This window comes from Paroedura picta, chromosome 12, assembly GCF_049243985.1.
Source record: "Paroedura picta isolate Pp20150507F chromosome 12, Ppicta_v3.0, whole genome shotgun sequence".
Classification (NCBI taxonomy): Eukaryota; Metazoa; Chordata; class Lepidosauria; order Squamata; family Gekkonidae; genus Paroedura; species Paroedura picta.
The window spans coordinates 53,135,616-53,159,377 of NC_135380.1; the positions used below are offsets into that span (position 1 = coordinate 53,135,616).

General features: G+C 49.3%; 1 protein-coding gene across 7 annotated transcripts in view; it reads left to right on the forward strand.

The window, feature by feature from the left end:
• The window catches only part of RAPGEF1 (Rap guanine nucleotide exchange factor 1), a 224,618-nt gene that overhangs the window by 134,620 nt on the left and 66,236 nt on the right, over positions 1-23,762 (forward strand). For 3 of the 7 annotated variants that reach the window (XM_077305344.1, XM_077305348.1, XM_077305349.1), the window contains exons 8-11: positions 10,465-10,648; positions 11,067-11,522; positions 15,866-16,068; positions 16,775-16,933. In XM_077305344.1, coding sequence (XP_077161459.1) covers positions 10,465-10,648; positions 11,067-11,522; positions 15,866-16,068; positions 16,775-16,933 — 1,002 coding nt within the window. The remainder of the gene's footprint in view (positions 1-10,464; positions 10,649-11,066; positions 11,523-15,865; positions 16,069-16,774; positions 16,934-23,762) is intronic. The other 4 variants (XM_077305347.1, XM_077305350.1, XM_077305351.1 and 1 more) reach the window with 2 other exon arrangements.

Consider the following 23,762-nt stretch of genomic DNA (forward strand, 5'->3'; position numbering starts at 1 on the left):
TTTAAACATGAAAGGTCCATTATTTTCAAAGGGAAGACCTGGCTAAACATGTGGGGAGAGGGGAATACTGTAAATAAGACATGGTAGACCTGATCTCTGAAGAAAGCTACATAATCTGAACTTGGAAAGACAGTTTTGAACAGGTGGGCTTTCCTGTGCTGCTTAAATGCAGCAAAAGAAGAAGGATGTGTTAGAGGGGAGGATCATCAGCTCAGAGGTGGGGGGTGGGGACAGAAAAAGTAGAGACTAGCCAGATGCCAATGGCCCTTGAGCTGCCCCAAAGGTCCCTCCGTGAGAACTGAGGAGAGATGGCAGAGCAAGAGAGGCTTAAGAATGACAGCACATGGAGGCAGGAGTGCTTTAAGGATTTGTGGGGCCTGTAACAAGGCCCTGTCGATGTTGTTAGGTGCGAAGTCGTGTCTGACCTATCACGACCGCATGAACAATGATCCTCCAGGCCTTCCTGTCCTCTACCACTCCCCGGAGTCCATTTAAGATCGCACCGATGGCTTCAGTGGCTCCATCCAGCCACCTCATTCTCTGTCGTCCCCTTCTTCTTTTGCCTTCAATCGCTCCCAAGCATTAGGCTCTTCTCCAGGGAGTCCTTAAGTTTCATCTTCAGGATCTGGCCTTCTAAGGAGCAGTCAGGTCTGATCTCCTCAAGGACTGACTCTTTTGTTCGCCTTGCAGTCCAAGGGACTCGCAAGAGTCTTCTCCAGCACCAGAGTTCAAAAGCCTCAATTCTTTGACGCTCGACCTTCTTTATGATCCAACTTTCACAGCCATACATTGCAACTGGGAAAACAATAGCCTTGACTATACGTACTTTAGTTGGCAGGGTGATGTCTCTGCTTTTTAGGATGCTGTCTAGATTTGCCATAGCTTTCCTCCCCAGGAGCAAGCATCTTTTAATTTTTTTTGCTGCAGTCCCCATCTGCATTGATCTTGGAGCCCAGGAAAATAAAATCTGTCACTACCTCCATTTCTTACCCATTTATTTGCCAAGAATTGAGAGGGCCGGATGCCATGATCTTCGTTTTCTTGATGTTGAGCTTCAAGCCAACTTTTGCACTGTCTTCCTTCACCCGCATCAACAGGCTCTTTAGTTCCTCTTCGCTTTCTGCCATTAGAGTGGTATCATCTGCATATCTGAGGTTGTTGATATTTCTCCCTGCAATCTTGATCCCAATTTGTGACTCATCTAACCCCGCCTTTCTCATGATGTGCTCCGCATACAAATTAAATAGGCAAGGCGACAATATACAGCTTTGCCAAACTTCTTTCTCAATTTTGAACCAATCAGTGATTTCATGACCAGTTCTCACTGTTGCTTCTTGACCTGCATATCGGTTTCTCAAGAGACAGATAAGATGCTTTGGTATTACCATCTCTTTAAGAACTTGCCACAATTTGTTGTGCTCCACACAATCAAAGGCTTTAGCATAGTCAATGAAGCAGAAGTAGATGTTTTTTGGAACTCCCTAGCTTTCTCCATGATCCAGCGTATGTTGGCAATATGATCTCTAGTTCCTCTGCCTCTTCGAAATCCTGCCTGTGCTTCTGGAAGTTCTCGGCCCACATATTGCTGGAGCCTAACTGACCTTTTCCAATCCTGTGGCCAGTGTTGAGTTTTCCAGATTTGCTGGCATATTGAGTGTAGCACTTTTACTGCATCCTCTTTAAAGATTTTGAATAGTGCAACTGGAATGCTGTCACCTCCACTAGCTTTATTGTTGCTCAGACCTCCTAAGGCCCATTTGACTTCACATTCCAGGATGTCTGGCACCAGGTCAGTAACTACCCCATCATAGTTGTCAGGGATGTTAAGCCCACACTTGTATAGTTCTGCTGTACAATTTTGCCACCTTTTTAAAGTTTCTTCTGCTTCTGTTAGGTCCCTACTATTTTGGTCCTTTATCATACCCATCTTTGCATGAAACGTTCTCTTCATATCTCCAATTTTCTTAAAGAGATCTCTGGTCCTCCCTATTCTATTGTTTTCTATTTGTTTGCACTGTTCATTTAAGAAGGCATTCTTATCTCTTCTAGCTTTTCTCTGGAATTCTGCATTCAGTTGGGTGTATCTTTTTCTTTCTCCCTTGCCTTTCACTTCCCTTCTCTCCTTAGCTATTTCTAAAGCTCCCTCAGACAGCCATTTTGATTTCTTGCATTTCTTTTTCTTTGGGATGGTTTTAGTTGCTACCTCTTGTACAATGTTGCGAACTTCTGTCCATAGTATTTCAAGCACTCTGTCTATTAGATCTAATTCCTTAAATCTATTTGTCACCTCTACTGTGTATTCGTCAGGGATGTGATTTAGTTCATACCTGAGTGGTCTAGTGCTTTCCCCTACTTCCTTCAATTTAAACCTAAATTTTGCAACAAGAAGCTGATGATCTGAACCACAATCGGCTCCTGGACTTGTTTTTACTGACTGTATAGAACTTCTCCATCTTTGGCTGCAGAGCACATAGTCAATCTGATTTCTGTGTTGACTGTCTGGTGATGTCCATGTGTAGAGTCGTCTCTTGGGTTGTTGGAAAAGAGTGTTTGCTATGACCATTGTATTCTCTTGACAAAATTCTACCAGCCTGTGCCCTGCTTCATTTTGTACTCCAAGGCCAAACTTGCCTGTTATCCCGATTATCTTTTGGCTTCCTACTTTAGCATTCCAATCCCCCATGATGATAAGCACATCATTTTTTGGCGTTGCTTCTAGAAGGTGTTGTAGGGCTTCATAGAACTGGTCAACTTCATCCTCTTCATCAGCAGTGGTTGGGGCATAGACCTGGATCACTGTGATGTTGAATGGTTTGCCTTGGATTCGAACTGAGATCATTCTGTCATTTTGGGGATTGTATCCCAAGACTGCTTTTCCTACTCTCTTATTGATTATGAAGGCTACTCCATTTCTTCTGCGAGATTCTTGTGCACAGTAGTATACCTGATGGTCATCTGAATTAAATTCACCCATTCCTGTCCATTTTAGTTCACTGATTCCTAAAATGTCGATGTTCAGTCTTGTCATTTCTTGTTTGACCACGTCCAGCTTGCCTTGATTCATGGATCTGACGTTCCAGGTTCCTATGGAATAAAAATCTTTACAGCATCGAACTGTCTTTTCGCCAACAGTTACTTCCACAACTGAGCATCCTTTCGGCTTTGGCCCAGTCGCTTCATTCATTCTGGCGCTACTCGCACTAGCCATCTGCTCATCCCCAGTAGCATAGTGGACACTTTCCGACCTGAGGGGCTCCTCTTCCGGCGTCATATCGTTTTGCCTTTTGAACTTGTCCATAGGGTTTTCATGGCAGAGATACTGGATGCTGGAGTGGTTTGCCATTTCCTTCTCCAGTGGATCACCTTTTGTCAGAGCTCTCAGCTATGACCTGTCCGTCTTGGGTGGCCCTGCACGGCATAGCTCATAGCTTCACTGAGCTACGCAAGCCCCTTTGCCACAGCAAGGCAGCGATCCTTGAAGAGGAGCAAGGCCCTAGCCGAGTACAATTGTGGTAGGAGCTGCCAGACTGTGGCAGCTCCTACCACAGTGGAAAGGGGTGTCATTTCAAGTATCCTTAAAAACGGAAAGGGGAGGGAGGAGAGAGGCTACAACCCTGATTGCAGGGAGGAAAGATACATGTGGGGCCCCTGGTAGCGTGGGGCCCGCTACATGAGCTACATTGCTGAACCTGCCCTCTATGGAGGCTGAAATTGGGTACATTGGGGAAAGGTAGGCCAGTGCAGAGTAGGAAGGGTCAGTGCAAACCAGCTTGGTGTAGTGGCAGTTTGGTGTCGTGGTTAGGAGTGCAGACTTCTAATCTGGTATGCCAGGTTTGATTCTGCGCTCCCCCACATGCAACCAGCTGGATGACCTTGGGCTCACCACAGCACTGATAAAACTGTTGTTACTGAGCAGTGATATCAGGGCTCTCTCAGCCTCACCCACCCCACAGGGTGTCTGTTGTGGGGAGAGGAATGGGAAGGTGACTGTAAGCCGCTTTGAGCCTCCTTCGGGTAGGGGAAAGCAACATATAAGAACCAACTCTTCTTCTTCTTCTTCTTCTTCTTCTTCTTCTTCTTCTTTACATTTTGGAGTCTGTGTCTCCTTACTGACTAGTGGTCCTGATGTAAATCCACTCCCTAATTAAGAAGTGTTCTTATATGCCGCTTCTCTGTACCCGAAGGAGTCTCAAAGCAGCTTCCAATCGCCTTCCCTTTCCTCTCCCCACCACACACACCCTGTGATGTGGGTGAGGCTGAGAGAGCCCTGAGACTACTGAAGAAGAAGAGTTGGTTCTTAGATGCCGCTTTTCTCTACCCGAAGGAGTCTCAAAGCGGCTTCCATTCGCTGTCCCTTTCCTCTTCCGACAACAGACACCCTGTGAGGTGGGTGAGGCTGAGAGAGCCCTGAGACTACTGAAGAAGAAGAGTTGGTTCTTAGATGCCGCTTTTCTCTACCCGAAGGAGTCTCAAAGCGGCTTCCATTCGCTGTCCCTTTCCTCTTCCGACAACAGACACCCTGTGAGGTGGGTGAGGCTGAGAGAGCCCCGAGACTACTGAAGAAGAAGAGTTGGTTCTTAGATGCCGCTTTTCTCTACCCGAAGGAGTCTCAAAGGGGCTTCCATTCGCTGTCCCTTTCCTCTTCCCACAACAGACACCCTGTGAGGTGGGTGAGGCTGAGAGAGCCCTGAGACTACTGAAGAAGAAGAGTTGGTTATTAGATGCCGCTTTTCTCTACCCGAAGGAGTCTCAAAGGGGCTTCCATTCGCCTTCCCTTTCCTCTTCCCACAACAGACACCCTGTGAGGGAGGTGGGGCTGAGAGAGCCCTGATATTACTGCTTCGTCAGAACAGTTTTATCAGTGCCGTGGCAAGCCCAAGGTCACCCAGCTGGCTGCACTTGGGGGAGCGGGGACTCAAACTCCACTTGCCAAAGTGGAGTGGCACTCCTAACCACCAGACCATACTGGCTCTGTTGGTACCCACTAGCAACACCACACCGCATGCTTTCTTGGGGACTGGAGGAAGCATGCCCATGGAGTTGCCTCATCCTGAATCAGATCATCGCTCAATAAAGTCGGCATTCTCTACTCAGTCCGGCAGTGGCTTTCAAGCCTCTCAAGCAGTGAACTTTCACATCCCCTTCTGCTTGTTCCTTTTAACTGGATATGCTGCTGGGGATTGAACCTGGGATGTTCTGAATGCCAAGTAGATACTCTTCCACTTAGCCACAGTTCCTTCCATGAATGCTGGAGAATTAAGAACAGCAAGAAAAGTCAAAGTCGGGAAGGAGACAGACTAGGATAGGGGAAACACAGTCGTCCACATTATCCGAGACAGAAGATAGCAGCGTGGACCACTGTGATTCCCGTTTCCCGGCCTGCTTCCTTCCAGTCTGAGACAGAGGAAGTCGCTTGGAAATCTGAGGAATTTACTTGCAATTATACATGCTTGGGCTTGCACTGCATGCAACTTGACTAGAGGATTGGACAAAGTTTGACAAGACTAACTGAAGCCGCCTAGTCCAAGGGTTTAGACATGGTGAGCATGGAGCCACAGTGGCGTGGGGCTGTTCTCAAGGCTGCCCGAGCAGGAGAATGCCACATGGGGTTGCTCGCTCTTCCAGTCCACGGCAGGGAGGAGACCTGTGAGCAGAGCTGGAAGCTGACCATCCAAGGGTGCTCTGAGGGTTGGTAGAACTGCCCCAAAATATCATTGACTTGAATTGTTGACCTCTGTCCATGACCTCTCGGCATGTAATCATGGGATTCTACCTCAGCGACCTGAGTATTCATAGAATCATAGAATCATAGAGTTGGAAGGGGCCATACAGGCCATCTAGTCCAACCCCCTGCTCAATGCAGGATTAGCCCTAAGCATCCTAAAGCATCCAAGAAAAGTGTGTATCCAACCTTTGCTTGAAGACTTCCAGTGAGGGGGCGCTCACCACCTCCTTAGGCAGCCTATTCCACTGCTGAACTACTCTGACTGTGAAAAACTTTTTCCTGATATCTAGCCTATATCGTTGTACTTGAAGTTTAAACCCATTACTGCGTGTCCTTTCCTCTGCAGCCAGCAGAAACAGCATCCTGCCCTCCTCCAAGTGACAACCTTTCAAATACTTAAAGAGGGCTATCATGTCCCCTCTCAACCTCCTTTTCTCCAGGCTGAACATTCCCAAGTCCCTCAACCTATCTTCATAGGGCTTGGTCCCTTGGCCCCAGATCATCTTCGTCGCTCTCCTCTGTACCCTTTCAATTTTATCTACGTCCTTCTTGAAGTGAGGCCTCCAGAACTGCACACAGTACTCCAGGTGTGGTCTGACCAGTGCCGTATACAATGGGACTATGACATCTTGTGATTTTGATGTGATGGCTCTGTTGATACAGCCCAAAATGGCATTTGCCTTTTTTACTGCTGCATCACACTGCCTGCTCATGTTTAGTTTACAATCCACAAGTACCCCAAGGTCTCGTTCACACACAGTGCTACCTAGAAGCGTATCCCCCATCCAGTAGGCATGCTTTTCATTTTTCTGACCCAGATGCAGAACTTTACACTTATCTTTATTAAATTGCATCTTGTTCTCATTTGCCCATTTTTCCATTGTGTTCAGATCTCGTTGAACTCTGTCTCTATCTTCCGGAGTATTTGCCAGTCCTCCCAATTTGGTGTCATCTGCAAACTTGATGAGTAGTCCCTCCACCCCCTCATCTAGATCATTAATAAATATGTTAAAAAGTACCGGGCCGAGCACCGAACCCTGAGGTACCCCGCTACTCACCTCTCTCCAGTCTGATGAAACACCATTGACAACAACTCTTTGAGTGCGGTTCTCTAACCAATTCCCTATCCACCTAACAATCTGAAAATCCAGATTGCAGTCCTTCAACTTATACATCAGAACATCATGGGGAACCTTGTCAAAAGCTTTACTAAAATCCAAGTAAATGACATCAACCAAATTTCCCCGATCCAGCAAACCTGTTACTTGGTCAAAAAAGGAAACTAGGTTGGTCTGGCAGGACCTGTTGGAGACAAATCCATGCTGACTTCCTTGGATCACCAAATTGTCCTTCAGATGTTTGCAGATCGCTCCCTTTAATATCTGCTCCATTATCTTCCCCACAACAGAGGTCAGACTCACTGGTCTGTAGTTTCCAGGGTCATCCTTCCTCCCTTTTTTGAAGATCGGAATAACGTTTGCTCTTTTCCAGTCCTCCGGGACATCTCCAGTCCTTAAAGAGGTTCCGAAGATGATGGACAAGGGCTGTGCAAGTTCTCTGGAAAGTTCTTTGAGTACTCTCGGGTGCATTTCATCCGGACCAGGGGATTTGAACTCATCCAGTGCAGCTAAATGCCTCTCGACAACCTCTCTATCCATGTTAACCTGCCACCCAGACACTATCCTTTGGCTACAGCCATCTCTAGATGTGCCTAAACACTTTGACCTGTGGGAAAAAACATATGTAAAATAGGCACTAAGCCTTTCTGCTTTCTCTGCATCTTTCGTTAGAGTTTGTCCATCCGCACCCAACAGCGGGCCTATTGCCTCCTTTACTTTACGTTTGCTCCTCACGTAACTGAAAAATCTTTTCTTGTTACAGTGGGCTTCCCTGGCCAATCTTAGCTCACTCTCAGCTTTGGCCTTTCTGATAATTGATCTACAGTGCCTAGTAACCTGTAGGTACTCTTCTTTAGAGCTCTGTCCTTCCCTCCATTTCCTGAACATTTTCCTTTTCTTTCTTAGTTCCTCTTGAAGTTCTCTGTTCATCCAAATAGGCTTCTTAGAGCTCCTGCAGTGTTTTCGTATTTCTGGAATAGTCATTGATTGAGCATGCAATAGCTCTTGTTTGAGTAGCGCCCACCCTTCACATGCTCCCTTCCCTTCCAGCATTCTCGTCCATGGTATGACACTCATCATGTCTCTGAGTTTATTAAAGTTTGCCCTACGAAAATCCAACATCCGCGTCTGGCTACAAGCTTCCTTGGCTCCCCATCTCAAAAGGAATTCTATGAGGACATGGTCACTTCCCCCTAGGGTCCCCACCTCCTTCACCTCATCCACCAACTCTTGCCTGTTGGTCAGTATTAAGTCCAGTATGGCTGAACCTCTTGTGGGTTCATCTACCATTTGATAAATGAAATTGTCAGCCAGGCAGGTCAGAAACTTGCATGACTGAGGACGCTTCGCAGAGTTTGTTTCCCAGCACACATCTGGGAAATTGAAGTCACCCATGATGACAAGGTCCTGCCATTTGGATATTTTCTCAAGCTGCTCACAAAGTGCAGCATCCACATCCTCTCGTTGGTCAGGCGGTCGGTAGCAGACACCAACCACCACGCTGTTTGTTTTCCCCTCGCTTATTTTCACCCAGATGCTTTCCATTGTAGATATGCTCTCCTTCACTAGAATTTCCTGACAGGTAAGCCCTTTCTTCACATACAGTGCCACTCCTCCACCTCTTCGATCTATTCTGTTTTTTCTGAACAGTTCATATCCATCCACCATTACATTCCAGTCATGAGAATCATTCCACCAAGTTTCTGTGATGCCTACTAGATCATACCTTTCCATCAGCATGAGAAGTTCCAGCTCTTCCTTTTTATTGCCCATGCTTCGGGCGTTAGTATAAAGACATCTGAATCCTTTTACTTTTGGTTCCCTATGAGCTGGCCTTGCCGGTTGGGCTGCCTCCGATAGTTTTCCTTCCATACACTCCCTATGTTGATCGTCTCCTTCCCCTAGTGGCTTTAGTTTAAAGCTCTCCTGATGAATCTCCCCAGGTTGCTGCCAAACACATTCTTCCCCAGTTTCGATAAGTGCAGTCCATCAGGTGCTAGTAGGCCTTCCTCAAGAAAGCCTATCCCATGGTCCCAGAAACCAAATCTCTCCTTCCGGCACCAACTACGCAGCCAGTGATTCACCTCCATTATCTTCCTCTCCCGACGCATTCCTCTTCCCTTGACAGGCAAGATTGAAGAGAATACCACTTGTGCCCCCATTTGCTTGAGCTTCCTCCCCAGATCTTGATAGTCTTTTTTAATAGGAGTGATGGTATTCAGAGACATGTCATTCGTTCCCACATGGACCATCACAAATGGGTAGCGATCCGTAGATTTGAGGAGTTTGGGCAGCCTTTCTGAAACATCTTTAATTTTCGCCCCTGGCAAGCAACACACCTCTCGGGTTAGGGGGTCGGGCCCAGCCACATGGCGATCCATTCCTCTTAGCAGGGAGTCTCCAATTACCAGTACTCTCCTTTTTTTTTTCTTCTCAACTCCATTTCCTACTGTCCCCGTGGCCTCTTCCCTTTGTCTTAGAGTTTGTTTTGGGACCTCTTCCCTTGTTGACCCTTGCACCTCCTCTGCAAGGGCCTGAAATCTATTCTGGAGCTCCAAAGGCCCCGAGAACTGTCTCGCCCTTCGCCGTTCAGTCTTTTTCCGAACTGCCTGCAGAGGCTCCCTATTGTGGTCAATCTCCTTATCCTCTTCAGGACTAGTTGTATTGTCTTTATTCCGAGTTGCAGGGCTCTCGTCTATGAACTCCTCCCCTTCCTTACTTTGGGTCAGAGTAATAATTCTGTTTTCTAATCCCCTAATCTTTTCCTCCAAAAGTCTTACCAGCTTACACTTGGGGCAGCTGTAGTCCATCTTGTCTTCTGGGAGGAAGGCAATCATGTCACACTCACTGCAGATGATGGGATGAGTGTCCTGGAGGTCCATTGTAATGTCTAGGCAGTGGAAGTACTAGGGAAATATAATCTACTGATTCTAATTGCTCGGCCAAGAACCCCAGGCCAAGAGCCCCAGGCCAAGAGCCCTTTGTCTCTCGCCCTTCGGTTCGCGCCAAAGGCTCGCGCCTCTGGTGAGGAGTAGCCCTTTTTAATCCTCCCAACAATTGCCCAGCAATCACCTCACCCAGGCAGAACAATAGCCTCACCTGGTCAGCAGCAACTCTCCCCAGTAGCTCTCTCCACGTGCTCTCAGTTGTCTGAGCTCTGCCTCTGGCGAGGAGCAGCCCTTTTTAAGCCTCCCAACAATTACCCAGCAATCACCTCACCCAGGCAGAACAATGGCCTCACCTGGTCAGCAGCAACTCTCCCCAGTAGCTCTCTCCACGTGCTCTCAGTTGTCTGAGCTCTGCCTCTGGCGAGGAGCAGCCCTTTTTAAGCCTCCCAACAATTACCCAGCAATCACCTCACCCAGGCAGAACAATAGCCTCACCTGGTCAGCAGCAACTCTCCCCAGTAGCTCTCTCCACGTGCTCTCAGTTGTCTGAGTATTGTATAAGACAGGTATGTTTTTGTGTGTGTATAAGAGATAGTTTAGTGATGGGTTGGCACCCAGTTCAGGACTGACCCACTGATAATGGATTTGTGTAGGATACCTAACAGTAGAGATCAGTCACCAATCCTTAAGGCTTCCACGCTTGGTACCTCTCATGTCTGTTTTCCATCTCCAGGACTTTGACGCTGACTGCTATGCTCAGCGCCGGCTGTCAGGTGGCAGCCAGTCCTACGGAGGGGAGTCGCCCCGCCTATCACCGTACAACAGCATGGGCAAGCTGAGCAAGTCCGACGAGCAGCTCTCCTCGCTGGATTGCGACAGTGGGCAGTGCTCCCGCAACACAAGCTGTGAAACGTTAGGTAGGCAGAGGGATGCTGGAGTGGGAGCGGGCTGTGCAGCTTCACACACGCACTTTTACTGCCTCTGATGACCCGAGGAACACAAGAGTAGCCGTACAGGTTCAAACCAGAGAGGTATTCACCCCTGAGTAGCTGAGTGCCTCAAGGAGGGGTTGGAGGAACCATGTCCTCCTGTTTGCTGTGACAGGAGCAGTCGCTCTGTTGTAGCAGGGGCTCGATGTACGAATGTATCAGCCTGGACCTTCATGGCTTTCCGTGCATTAGCAAATTAAAGCGCTGCTTGCTCCATAAGGCAGCCGCATGCAGGTTTCCATACGAAGGCCTGTCTTTCTGTTTGGCAGGACAGCAGGGACCTCAACTATGGAGATGGGCGTCTTTTTACCTCTTGATCTTGTGACCCTTTTTTCATCCCCCGCAGATCACTATGACCCGGACTACGAGTTCCTGCAGCAGGACCTCTCCAGTGCCGATCAAATACCTCAGCAGGGCCCCGGCGTCCTCAGCCCTTTGCCGGAGTCCCTGGCAGAGTCCGGCTCCCCTTTTCACGGACGGGCTTTCCAGTTGCCGGAGCACTGCAGCCCCACCGCAGCAGCGATCCCTCCCGCTTTGCCAGAGAAGAAGAGGAGGGGCACAGCTGCTGCCCACACTTTCTTGTTCGAGCGGCACCCCTCCCAATACGATAACCTCTCCGAGGACGAGATGCACAGCCTGGCTTTGATCCCACCCGTGCACTTCACCCCTTTTGCCACCGTGCTGCCCTTCCAGCCGGGGAACTCACCTGCCCCAGTAGAATTCCTCACTGACTTTGCTGCTCCAGACACTGGGGGGGACTCCGAGAAGCCGCCACCTCTGCCGGAGAAGAAGAACAAACACAGTAAGCCCAGTGTCTGCTTTGGGCGCTTCTGCCCCTGCATCTTCTAGCCAGAAGCATATGCGGCATCATGCAACACAGACGGCCTCCCTTTCCTGACATGTCTTGGGTTTCTGGGTGTCCTGAGGTGATGCTGGGGGGTTGGGGTGCAGGTGCTGAAGGGGCCAGGGGCCCGCCCTGTCATCCATGCGCCAGCAGCACCGATGGCACCATTGTGGCAAAGACTGCTACTCCATTGGTTGACGGAGACTGGCCCTTTCACGGTCCTCTGTCTTGAGCCAAGGGTGGGGAGATGAGATGAGCTGCAGATGGGAAAGTGCAACAGCTTCCCACAGGAATTGCTCAGATCCTGTAGGCATTTCACAGGGATGGAGCCTCCAAAGGGACGGGCCCCAGGACTTGCCAGGAGGACAGAGGCACGGGGGCTGAAAGGAGGAGGGTTAAGAGAGCTGCAGAACAAGGGTGAAGGGATCCATAGACGCCCCCTGCTGGCAAGGATCTGCCAGACCCAGGCAAGCCTTCTGCCATGGGGTCTGCTTTCAGTTCCTGGACACGTAGATTGTTGTGTTCCCAAGATCTAGACTTGCAAGTTGTACTCTGTCCACGTGGTCCAGAGGAGAGGTGTCTGATGCCACTTGCTCAAACTTTGACCTGGAAAGAAGGCTCTAAACCTCAGGGAGAGTCCTTGGGAAGACCTCTTTGCATGCCTTTTGTTGATCAAATGTCATGCACTCGGTAAATTCTTTTCATGGTATGTCCATTTTCTTTGCAAACTCAGTGGTCATACTGGCGCACTGGGGTGAAAATGGTCTCTTCAGAATCCCTGCCTTGTCCCAAAAGACTGCCATGTCCCTTCTAGGCAACGTCCTGGCCAGGGCCAGATTTTCACCTGGCCTTCAAACTCTGGAGCGGCTAACAAGTCGTCCACGCAATAAGGGATTGAGTTTTTACTTACCTGCTTCAATCTTTGCTTGGGGGTGGAGATTTCAGTATGTAGTAAGTGAAGGTTCCATGCAGGTCAGATGAGAGTCCAGCAGTCTGACCAGGAAGGAAGGAGTCTTCCCTGTGTCAGCACAACTGTGTGGCAATCCCTGGGAAAGGGCTGAGATCTCCCTTCCTTCCCGTGCCAGAAATCACCACATCCTGCCGCCTTCATAAGGGGTCTGTTGAAAATCACAGGAAAGATTGTTTTGTGGTTCTGAGCAAAGAATGTGGTCCCTTGCCTTCAAATTGGTGTGAGTTGAATTCCCCCTCTCCCCTTTTAAAAAAAGCAACAAAACACCCTCATTTGTCCGAATATTTGCTTCCTTTTCAGAAGCCTTGGATTGGCAGCTGCCATTGCAGACCAGCAGGCTCCTTTGCTTGAAGGCTGCCAGAAGACCCTGCAGGCTGGATGCATCCCCTCCCCCTCACCAGCTATGATTTGCCCACCTCTGCCCTAGAGCAGTGAGCAGACGGTGGTTAGCCTAAAAATTAAGATGGTTATATTCTCCACCAAGACTTGCATCTCCTTGGAGGTCATTGCGAGGCATGGATTCTTTGAGCAGCCTTCCGTTTCCCACTTCCTTGGCTTTGGCTTTGTTCAGAGCTTTGTAATCTTTCTGGAGGTCTGGGGAAGTGGATTACGTTGCCTCGTCAAGGGCCAGGGAAGCTTTTCCCTAGCCAGGTTTCTGTCTGCCTCGGACATTTCATGACACATCATTGGGGCCAAAGAATCTGGGGTTGTAAACATAGCCTGCCTCTGATCACTTAGCTAGTTTCCAACTGAAGCCCTTCATCCGCTGGACATCTTGCCCGTGGCTGGATGTACTGAGAGGTGCCATGGCTCTGTGGTAGAGCACCTGTTCAGCATGCAGAGGGACCAGGAGTCAATCTCCAGCACCTTCAATTAAAGTGACCTGATGGTAGGTCCGTGTTCCCTTGCACCAGGCTTCAGGCTGTCCTGGATCGGCACCAACGTCATCTAGAAGTGGGAATTCACCCCGCCACTGGACAAGTGCTGGGCTGAGCCAAATTCTAGGTGCAGAAAAGGTCAAGGTGATATAAAAAAAACTCTGCCCAAGACCAGGGAGAGTCCCTGCTAGTCCTGAGGAGAAGGAGCTGCAGCTGCAGCAGCAGCAGCAGCAACACTAATAAAATTTTATTTCCAACCTGCCCATTCCCAAAAGCTGGTTTTTCACAATCCCTAGCCCTGGTTCATTCCTACATTTGGTCCAGGACATCATAATCATGGGGTAAAGGAGGAGAAACATGAGACCTCCCCTTTCAAAGTGCAGAGAAGTGGGGACCCAGGCTTTTAAGGAAGTGCCTGACCACACTGAAGCCTGGCTCAGAGGTTTCCTTTCTTCTCCCACTTCCCATATTTCTTCATGATATAGATTGCTGTCATTGATCTCAGAAGTTAAGCAGGATCAGCCCTGGTTAATATTTGGATGAAAGATTCCCAAGGAAGTCCAAGGCTGCTACTAGGGAGGTGCACCCAAAAAAATTCAGTACTGTTTCAATTCGGACAGAATCAATTCGGGCAGACCCAAATCCCATTATCAGTACAAGGATTCGGATTCGAGTGATTCAAGTACAGCTGAATCCATTTGGCTGCAGTCTGAAAAACAGCTAATCCTTATAAGTCTCTCTGTAGATCATCTGTTTGGGGCATTTAAATGCCTCCAGCCACAGTGCACAGGACCCTCAGCAGTTTGTTGGACTCTGCACTGTGAGGGGAGATGCCCTGGGGTCCATTTAAATGCCACCTTCCCCCAGTACAGAGCCTGACAAAACTGAGGATCAGCAGCTTGTTGGGTTATTTAAATGTCTCCCCAGCAGATCCGCCTGAGGTTGTGAAAAGGGGAGAGGAAGGGTAGGTGACTTCGAGACTCCTTTGGGTTGTAAAACAGTACAAAAAAAAATCAGTTCCTATTCTTCTTCTACACTTGCTCCCTTTCTTGCCAGCCATCTCCCCCCTGACAGCAGGCTGGCCAGCCTGCCCAGCTGCAGCACAGACCTGGTTTACATAGTGATGGCGGGGGGGGGGGGGTGTTGATGTTGCAGAGACTCTAGATCCACCAGTCCTACCCACAGCACCACTGCCTTGGCAGCAAAGGGGAAGAACAGCAGCACCCTTGCCCATCTGGTTCAAGTGTGTGTGTGTGTGTGGGGGGGTATTCCCAGCAGCTCTTGAGCCCTTACCATCCACCATTTTGTAGAGAAGTGGTAGTGATAGAGCTGCCATTGGGAGTGGATATGCAACCTCATGAGCTCAACTGGATCGGCCTCCTCCCCAGTAGTAGTAGAAGAAGAAGAAGAAGAAGAAGAAGAAGAAGAAGAAGAAGAAGAAGAAGAAGAAGAAGAAGAAGAAGAAGAAGAAGAAGAAGAAGAAGAAGAAGAAGAAGAAGAAGAAGAAGAAGAAGAAGAAGAAGAAGAAGAAGAAGAAGAAGAAGAAGAAGAAGAAGAAGAAGAAGAAGAAGAAGAAGAAGAAGAAGAAGAAGAAGAAGAGTTGGTTCTTATATGCCGCTTTTCCCTACCCAAAGGAGGCTCAAAGCGGCTTACAGTCGCCTTCCCATTCCTCTCCCCACAACAGACACCCTGTGGGGTGGGTGAGGCTGAGAGAGCCCTGATATCACTGCTTGGTCAGAACAGTTTTATCAGTGCCGTGGCGAGCCCAAGGTCACCCAGCTGGTCGCATGTGGGGGAGCGCAGAATCGAACCCGGCATGCCAGATTAGAAGTCCGCACTCCTAACCACGACACCGAACTGGCTCTCTCTAGGTGTATATCCCTCTGTTGCGGAGGGAATAACACCCTCCAGCCATACTTTTAAGCATTCATATTCTATAACTTGGAGAGGGGCCCCCCTTCAGGTCTGAAGAAGAATCTCCCAAGTCTGTGCCTGGTCTTGGTCTGCAGATCGGGGTCATGCTGATTACTTGATTGGCTGAAAAAGTAGAGTAAGATGGGGAGGAAAATCCTTGGTTCCTGAAACAAGCAAGGAGTGGTTGGGTTGGGGAGTCTGAAGCTCAGGAACACCAATTGCTCTTTTGTGTTGCTGGTCATGTTTGAAACAGCCTGTGGTAGTAGCAAGGGATAGTCGGAGCCTGGCCTTACAGGATGTTTGGCAGCAGTCAGATGGGTCAGTGGATTAGAGTTCCAGCCCTGCAGCAAGATCACACTTCTTCTCTAGTCATTGATGTGCAGAAGTGCAGAAAGACCCACAATGTGCTCTTGACGGTAAGGTCCATCAGGCCCGCTGAAATGGCAGGGCAGCTCAGGCCAGTCCCGTGCCGGAAGTGCCATCACTGGTCGAGGTTCAGGGAGCAGCAAGTGACCCCTTGTGTGCCTTTTGTGTTCCAGTGATGGCCTACATGCAGTTTGTAGAAGATTACTCCGAGCCGCAGCCTTCCATGTTCTACCAGACGCCACAAAACGAACACATCTATCAGCAGAAGAACAAGTACCTGATGGAGGTGTATGGGTTCAATGACTCCTTCAGCAGCGCAGACTCTGGCCAGGATCTGGCCCCGCCCCCGGCTCTTCCTCCAAAGCAGCGGCAGCTGGTGAGTCCCCTGTCATTGCCCCCCCCCCGAGAGGGGGCCATTTTAGACTGGTTGGTCTTGCACGCGAGGCAGACGAGCCCCATCCTGGCTTTTGGCAGCCTGACGCTTTGTGTCTTCCGGACCTCTGTTGGACCTAAGTCAAGAGCTCTGGGGTGGGATTAAAGGGTATCCAGGTCAGCTTGTCCTCTGGAACAGGAGTCTTCAACCTGTGGTCCTCCAGATGTTCATGGACTACAATTCCCATGAGACCCTGCCAGCAAATGCTGGCAAGGGCTCATGGGAATTGTAGTTCATGAACATCTGGAGGACCACAGGTTGACTACCCCTGCTCTAGAAGGTGACTTTGGCTTTGCAACTTGTCCGGCGGATAGACAGGCAGGCAGACCCCTTGGATTCTGGCTTGTCTGATGTGCTCCACTTCTCATGTATCCATACCCCATGCTCCATGCCCACCTTTTTGTATTCTAAAGGTAGAACGTGTGTTTTTCACTTGCATTTTCTTCAAATACAGTTGCCATTTTTAATACATATTCTAATGCAATTAATACATATGTTAGTGTAATTTATTCTGCCTATGCAGGGAAGGGCAGTGAAGGGAATAACACACACCTTCCAGAAATGCTCTTTGATTTGAACCTTTGCGGGGCTGGCCTTGTTTTGCCCTCTCTTTCTTTGTCTCCCTTGCACTTTCTCTCTCTTCCTTCAGCAGGCCTCTTTTGCTGCCTCCTCCTTCTCTTCTGTCTCCTTCTGTGTCCAGCCTCCTCAAGTGCCCTTCGGCCCCGAAGACGGTGGCCCTGCTCAGGGCCTCAGTATGTCTGTCTCTAACTCCTTCCTCCACCAGCACAGCTCCTTCCCTGTGCACTCGGTGAGTGATTAACCAGAGACGCTTCTCCCTCTCCCTCTTGCTCTGGCTCCCTCTGCTGGGAGGGCTTCCAGGCCGGGGAGGGGAGGGGTGGGGTGTGGGGAGGCACTGTCTTTTCCATTTCCCTCCCAGTGCAAAGTTTAACTGCCAAGGAACTTGTCTTCAGGATGGCAAAGCTCAGATGCAGAGCATCCTAGCAAGGGAATTGAGTATGGGTGGTGTAGGTCTTTGGAAATAAAGCCAAAATAAGGAAAGGTAGATATGAACCTGCAACATCAATCAGCAAAATGCATCAGCCACAACATACAAACTGATGATATGTAAAGTTTGGGTTTAAAGTCTCTTGTCTGAAGAAATCAAAACAGGTCAAACTCCAAAGTAAAATGTAAACATTCTTTTATCATTCTCTTTACATCATGTTGAGGTCTTAGCTGAATCCCCTAAAATGCTACAGTGAGAGCTTCAAAATTTAAATCTGCAAAATAATTCCGTTTTTTATTACTATTACAGTCATAGACCAGTCATGGATAAGTTTTACAAGTCTGATACAATCATCACAGCCTTCAAAGCCAGGAACAGACAGTTAACAAGATGATGACTTTGGAGCTCCCACAGCATATCTGAGCATCATCAGTTTCTTTGTGGCGGAAGCCCCTTGGGATGCTCAGCCTCTTGCCTGCTGTTGGGTGCGGGGCAGAGATGGAAGACCGCTTGGTGCAAGAAGTCCTCAGTTGCACCACAATTTGTTTTGATACCCAAACTTGGATGCTTTCAACCGCGGTTTGAAATCATAATTGCTGGGCTAGAGAGGCACCCCAGTTTGTTGCAGCACCAGAATTCAGACAACACAGTCAGTTCCAGCTGGAGCCAAGATCTCCCTTAGCAGGACATCTGCAGTCTTTGTGTCTCTGAGTGAGGGGAGAAGGAAGGGAAGGAATTCATGCACCAGACAAGTTCTGTCAGGTTTCCATTTAGGATGCAGCCACAAGAAGGATGCTGTTCCAGATATGCCAAATGAGCTTCCCAAACCATCATTTCCATGGTGGTGGAGGGGGTCATCGTGGCCCCCCCCCCCCCGCCCGGCTTCGTCAAACCAGGCATTATCTTTTGGACTTGTGGAATTCATGTCTGAAACTGTGTTGAATTCAACAATGAGTCAAATTTTGAAATTATAATTTAGATGACCATTGTAGGGGATTCATCCAGGACATTGGCTTTCCATCTCTATTACAGATGTGAGCTGGTTTAGCTGCCGTTCCCTCTCCCTAGGATGCCGCCCAGCTGTGAGCAGGAAATGAATGCCTGGGACTCTTTGAAGGAATCCGTGTCTGAGCATAGGCATACCTCATATGGTCTAAAACATCACAAGTTCAGCTTGTGCAGTCTGCCCATTGCCTCAGGCTTTCTGTAATCTTCCAGTGTCCACTGGAAGGCTCTCTGGAGCAGGGTTGTCAAGCGTACGGCCAGTGGCCTGGAAGCAGCCCATCCAGGGCTCTTATCCAGCCCGTGAGCAACTGGTTAACTGTCTACTGTCTAAGAACTAATGCGAAAGGGGAGGTGGAAAGTCGGAGGGTGGGCGTCAGGGAGACGCTGCAAGGAAATACTATAACAGTTCACATTTTATGCATGTTTATATTTTGAGTAAAAAATGGTGTGTTACCTGGGGTTGCCTGCATCCTGTATAAAGTTTATATCTCTGGTACCTGGCATTGCATTTTCTGGCATGCGTGGCCCAGCCTGACAAAGTGACATTTATATCAGATCAGGCCCTCAAATGAGTTTACCGCCTCTGCTCTAGAGTCGCTGTTCCTCTGGACAATCTGGGTCTTGTCATCTCTGTTCTTCTTTGCCTAGTTTTGAGCCACAAGGAGATTTTTGAAAATGGGATGTCAGAACCCGGGGTGAAAGAGTTACTTCTTGCTTCTGATTGAAAAGAGAAGAGGTTTACCAGCCAGAAAGATAGACGTGGGTGTGTATGTTTAAGATCATCAGTTTGCAGTTGATTTATGACAGCCCTGCAGGGCTTCCAAGGCAATAGACGAAGGAAGGAGGTTGGCCACTGCCTGCCTCTGTGCGGCAACCCTGCACGTCCCTGCTGGTCTCCTGTCCAAGTCCTAACTGGGGCTAGCAAGATCACATCAGCAGCCTGAGCCAGTCCAGTCAGTACAGACAGACAGACTGTAAGATAGGAGAACCCCATTATGGACAGGGAGCGGATGAAAAGACAGTGAGGCGGTGTTTTTGGAGAGCTTTGGTCAGGCCCTTCTTTTCCAAACTTTCATGGGTTGAAAAATTTGGAGAAATTAGAACCTCCTTTTAGAAACCCCAATTCCTCTGAATTTCTTACTTACCTGAAAGTCTTCTGCCAATGATGTGGCCTCTTCTCCCCTCCACCTAGTCATAGCAGCCAGCCTTTTTAAACAGCCCAAGATAAACCTGTTAAGAGATTAAGCAGCAAGGGTCTAAGGATCACAACCCTTTAAAACGATATGCCCTCCTGAAGAAATCCCTTCTCTGTGGGTACCCAAGCCTCTTAAATCAATAGGAGGGACGATGAAGAAGAAAGCAAGGTAAAGGTAGCACTCTGCAGCAGGTAGAATCCAACTTCTCCATGCCCAAATAATTTAAAGACCTCCCCACCATGTTTAGTATTATGGGGACTTTGCTCCCCTCCTCTGAAACACACACACGCACAAACATTTAAATTCTGCTCCAAGAAACCTGATTGTAGGTTACGTGATCTGCATATTATGAAAGCTAGACACCAACTCGTAATGAATGCTTGTACTTCGGCAGTGGGTTTAATTCTGCATTTTAATCCTTCGTGTGATTTATCCTCCTGCTCCTGAGGAGGCCTCTGCATTTGAACACAATCGCTGTGTGCAGACATCCTTACCCATGAGACTCGCAAGTTTGCCGTCGTCCACACGTGAGCCTTAGCCTGAGTTGAAAGAGAGGACTGTTGGAATCCCACGCTCTGTCTGCCCAGCAGCGTCACAACGTTGCCTCCTCTGATTCTGTCCCTCGATGCATATGAACCAACCTGGCTTGTTATGAGCAGGGCAGATGAACTTTGAGCCCCAAGAGATTCGTGGCATGACTTATGTATTTCCATCATCCTTGATAACCCCCACCCCCCGTTATCCCCAGTTGGACCCAAAGCAGCTTAGAGCATTCTCCTCTGCTCCGTTTTATTTGCACAACAACCCAGTGAGGTAGGCTTTGCTGATCATGTGGCTGGGCTTCCAGGGCAGAGTGGGGATCTGAATTGATTATCCGAAGGTTGAGTGAGAGAAAAAAACGTTTTTTAGAAAGTAATTAAACCAAAATAGATGAACTTATTATGAAGGGCCCTAAGACCATACTTTGAAAACATTGTCACAATCCGCCCTTCAAGTGATGAATATTTGAACTAAAAAGTCCTGAATCTATATAGCCTGATACGTTTCTGGGTGAAAAACCTTGCACCAACAAAACGGGACCAGTAATTCAGTATATTTAGGTGGATAACCTTGAGCCACGTGAAAAGAGGTCCAAATGAGTTTCAGCCTGTATGTACAAGCGCACTATAACCTATAAACATGTGTTGGTGCCAGAGCAGGTTGAGAGGGAGTGTGGTGTCGTGGTTAAGAGTGGCGGCCTTTAATCTGGCGAGCTGAGTGTGATTCTCTGTTCCTCCAGGTGCAGCCAGCTGGGTGACCTTGAGCCAGTCCCAGTCCCAGTAGAGCTGTTCTCAGAGCAGTTCTGTTGGCTCTCTCAGCCCCACCTCCCTTACTGGGTCTCTGTGGTGGGGAGAGGAAGGGAAGGCGACTGGAAGCCACTCTGAAAGACTCTGAAAGATTGTAAGCCACTCTGAGACTCTTTCAGTTAGTGAGAAGCGGGGTATAAAAAACAACTCTTCTATAGGGAGACTAGATTTAAAGCCCATTTCACATGCAAATGAAATGGGCGCTAGATGGCCTGGGAGAAGGCCTACCCCCCACCCGTGGCTCTCTGGAGCCTTCTCCCCACCCGTGGCTCTCTGGCAGAAGGCTGCCCGGCCCACCCCCCACCCGAGGCTCTCTCAAGCCTTCTCCCCGCCGGGGGAACATCCTCGCCGGCCAGGAGAAGGCAGCGCAGCCCACCACTCGCCCGTGGCTGTCTGGAGCAGCCAGGCAGATTCCCTGGGCGGGTGAAGCAGCCAATGGGGAGCCGTGTTTTGTGCGGCTCCCCATTGGCTGCTTGGGGCAGGATGGACCCCTCCAAGTTTTTATCCTGGACAGGGCCCGCCCTAACTCCTCCCACACAGCCCTTACTGCTTTATTCAGTCCGTGGCGCTCCGCGCCACGGGGCTGTTTAAAGATTCTGCGGATGAAGTGGGGGGGCTGGGGGCTGCAGACATGATGTGTACACGTGCTCGGGGAACCTGGTGTACACCTCTGCCAGAGCTGGACCGTTAATCCTGGCAGATGCTCTCTTGAGGAGCCTGAATCTGGACCTCCTTGTGACCATTGCTAGCACCAGTCAATCCCGTTGTGGACCAGGGGCATGTGGCTATACGTGTGCCAAGGCAACATGAACCAGCCTTGTTGTTGGCTGGCCATGGCTCCTCATCAGTGTCATCGCTCAGGCTGGAACGGCTGACTGGCAGAGAAAGGCCTTTCCCAGCACCTCCTCCGTGAGATTCTTCGACGGACTAAAATTTCTGAACCCACTAGTATCATAGAATCCTAGAGTTGTAAGGGACTCCCTGGGTCATCTAGTCCAACCCCCTGCACTGTGCAGGACACTCACAACCCTCTCGCTCCTCCACTGTCACCTGCCATCTCCTTGAACCTTCACAGAATCAGCCTCTACGTCAGATGGCTCTCCAGCCTCTGTTTAAAAATCTACCTCCTCAAAAATTTTTAAAAATCCACCTCCTGGGGGACAAACAGAAGCAATATAGTTCTTGTTTGGGCTGAGTTTCTGTGAATTTCTTAATTGCTTTGCATGGATTTTATTACCAGCTTGGTGTAGTGCTTAAGAGCGGCAGCTTCTCATGTGGAGAGCTGGGTTGGATTCCCCACTCCTTCACCACATGCAGCCAGCTGGGTGACCTTGAGCTAGTCACAGTCCTGTTAGAGCTGTTCCCACAAATTTGTCAGAGCTCTCTCAGCCCCACTTACCTCATAGGGTGTCTGTTGTGGGGAGAGGAAGGGAAGGTGATGGGAAGCCGCTTTGAGACTTCATTGGGTATTGAAAAGCCTCTGTTTAAAAATCCACCTCCTCCTTAATGCAAAGCAGATACTCTGCCTTTGCGCCATACCTCTCCCCCGCCCCCCCCCCAGTTTTGACTATGTAATCAGCAAGGGGATGGGCTCCCCACCATGGCCCATTATGCACGGCCGCTGAAATGGCGATTTCAGGTCACATGGAAAACGCGGAGGGGGAAGATGCGAAACACACCGGTTATGCACGGGACGGGGCGTGACGGCAGCAAAACCCAGAGTAACCGATTATGCACGCGGCGATCCCGGCGCCGCTTCTGGTTGCGCCCCGGTCACCCGGAAGCTGCGCTTTCTTCCTCGTTTCGCTAACACGGCTTTTTTGGCGGCATGCACCGAAGCTGCGGCCGGTTGCAGCCAGCACCGTGCGCTATCGGTGATTTTAGTCGCCGCCATTCCACCCCAAATGTGCGTTATTCCCCCTGTGCATATTGGGCCCATGTGAGCAACTCCTCCTGCAAAACTCGGTCCACCTTTTAACAATTCAGGTTTTCTGCTCTGTTAATATCACATCATTGATGTGCCTCGAGCCTCTTGAGGTCAGTGGCGCTGGGCTGCCTGGAGGCGTATGTCTCAGTATATTGCCTGTCCCATTACAGCTGGAAGGTGCCAGTCGCTCAGAGAGGGCTGCCCCCTCGAAGGGATATGGAGCCCACATCCAGCACCAACCCCCTGAGCCTTTCTGTGGGTAGCCAGCCCACAGAGCAGAAGAGAGAAATGATTGGGTTCACTTGCTCCCTGGCACCCAAGGAAGTGAGCTTTGTCTCTGGACAGGGTTGCCACCCTTCACGTTAGGCCTGGAGGTCTCCTAGAGTCACAGCTGATTAGAATCATAGCATAATAGAATTGGAAGGGACCTCATGGGTCATCAAGCCCCTGCACTATGCAGGACACTCACATCTCAATCGCTCATCTAATGTAACCTGCAACCCCCTTGAGCCTTCACAGAGTCAGCCTCTCCGTCTGCTCTGTATCTAGCCTCTGTTTAAAAATTTCCAAAGATGGAGAACCCATCACCTCCCGAGGAAGCCTGTTCCACTGAGAAATCGCTCTGTCAGGAACTTCTTCCGGATGTTTAGATGGATTTTCTTTTGAATTAATTTCATCCCATTGGTTCTGGTCTGTCCCTCTGGGGCAAGAGAGAACAATTCTGCCCCATCCTCCATACAGCAGCATTTTAAATACTTGATGGTTATCAGATCCCCTCTCAGTCGTCTCCTCTTTAGAAGAAGAAGAAGAAGAAGAAGAGTTGGTTCTTATATGCCGCTTTTCCCTACCGGAAGGAGGCTCAAAGCGGCTTACGGTCGCCTTCCCATTCCTCTCCCCACAACAGACACCCTGTGGGGTGGGTGAGGCTGAGAGAGCCCTGATATCACTGCTAGGTCAGAACAGTTTTATCAGTGCCGTGGCGAGCCCAAGGTCACCCAGCTGGCTGCATGTGGGGGAGTGCAGAATCGAACCCGGCATGCCAGATTAGAAGTCCGCACTCCTAACCACTACACCAAACTGGCTCTCACAGCTAGGCTAAACAGACCAAGTTCCCCAACCTTTCTCCATACGTGTTGGTCTGCAAACCCCTCTCCATC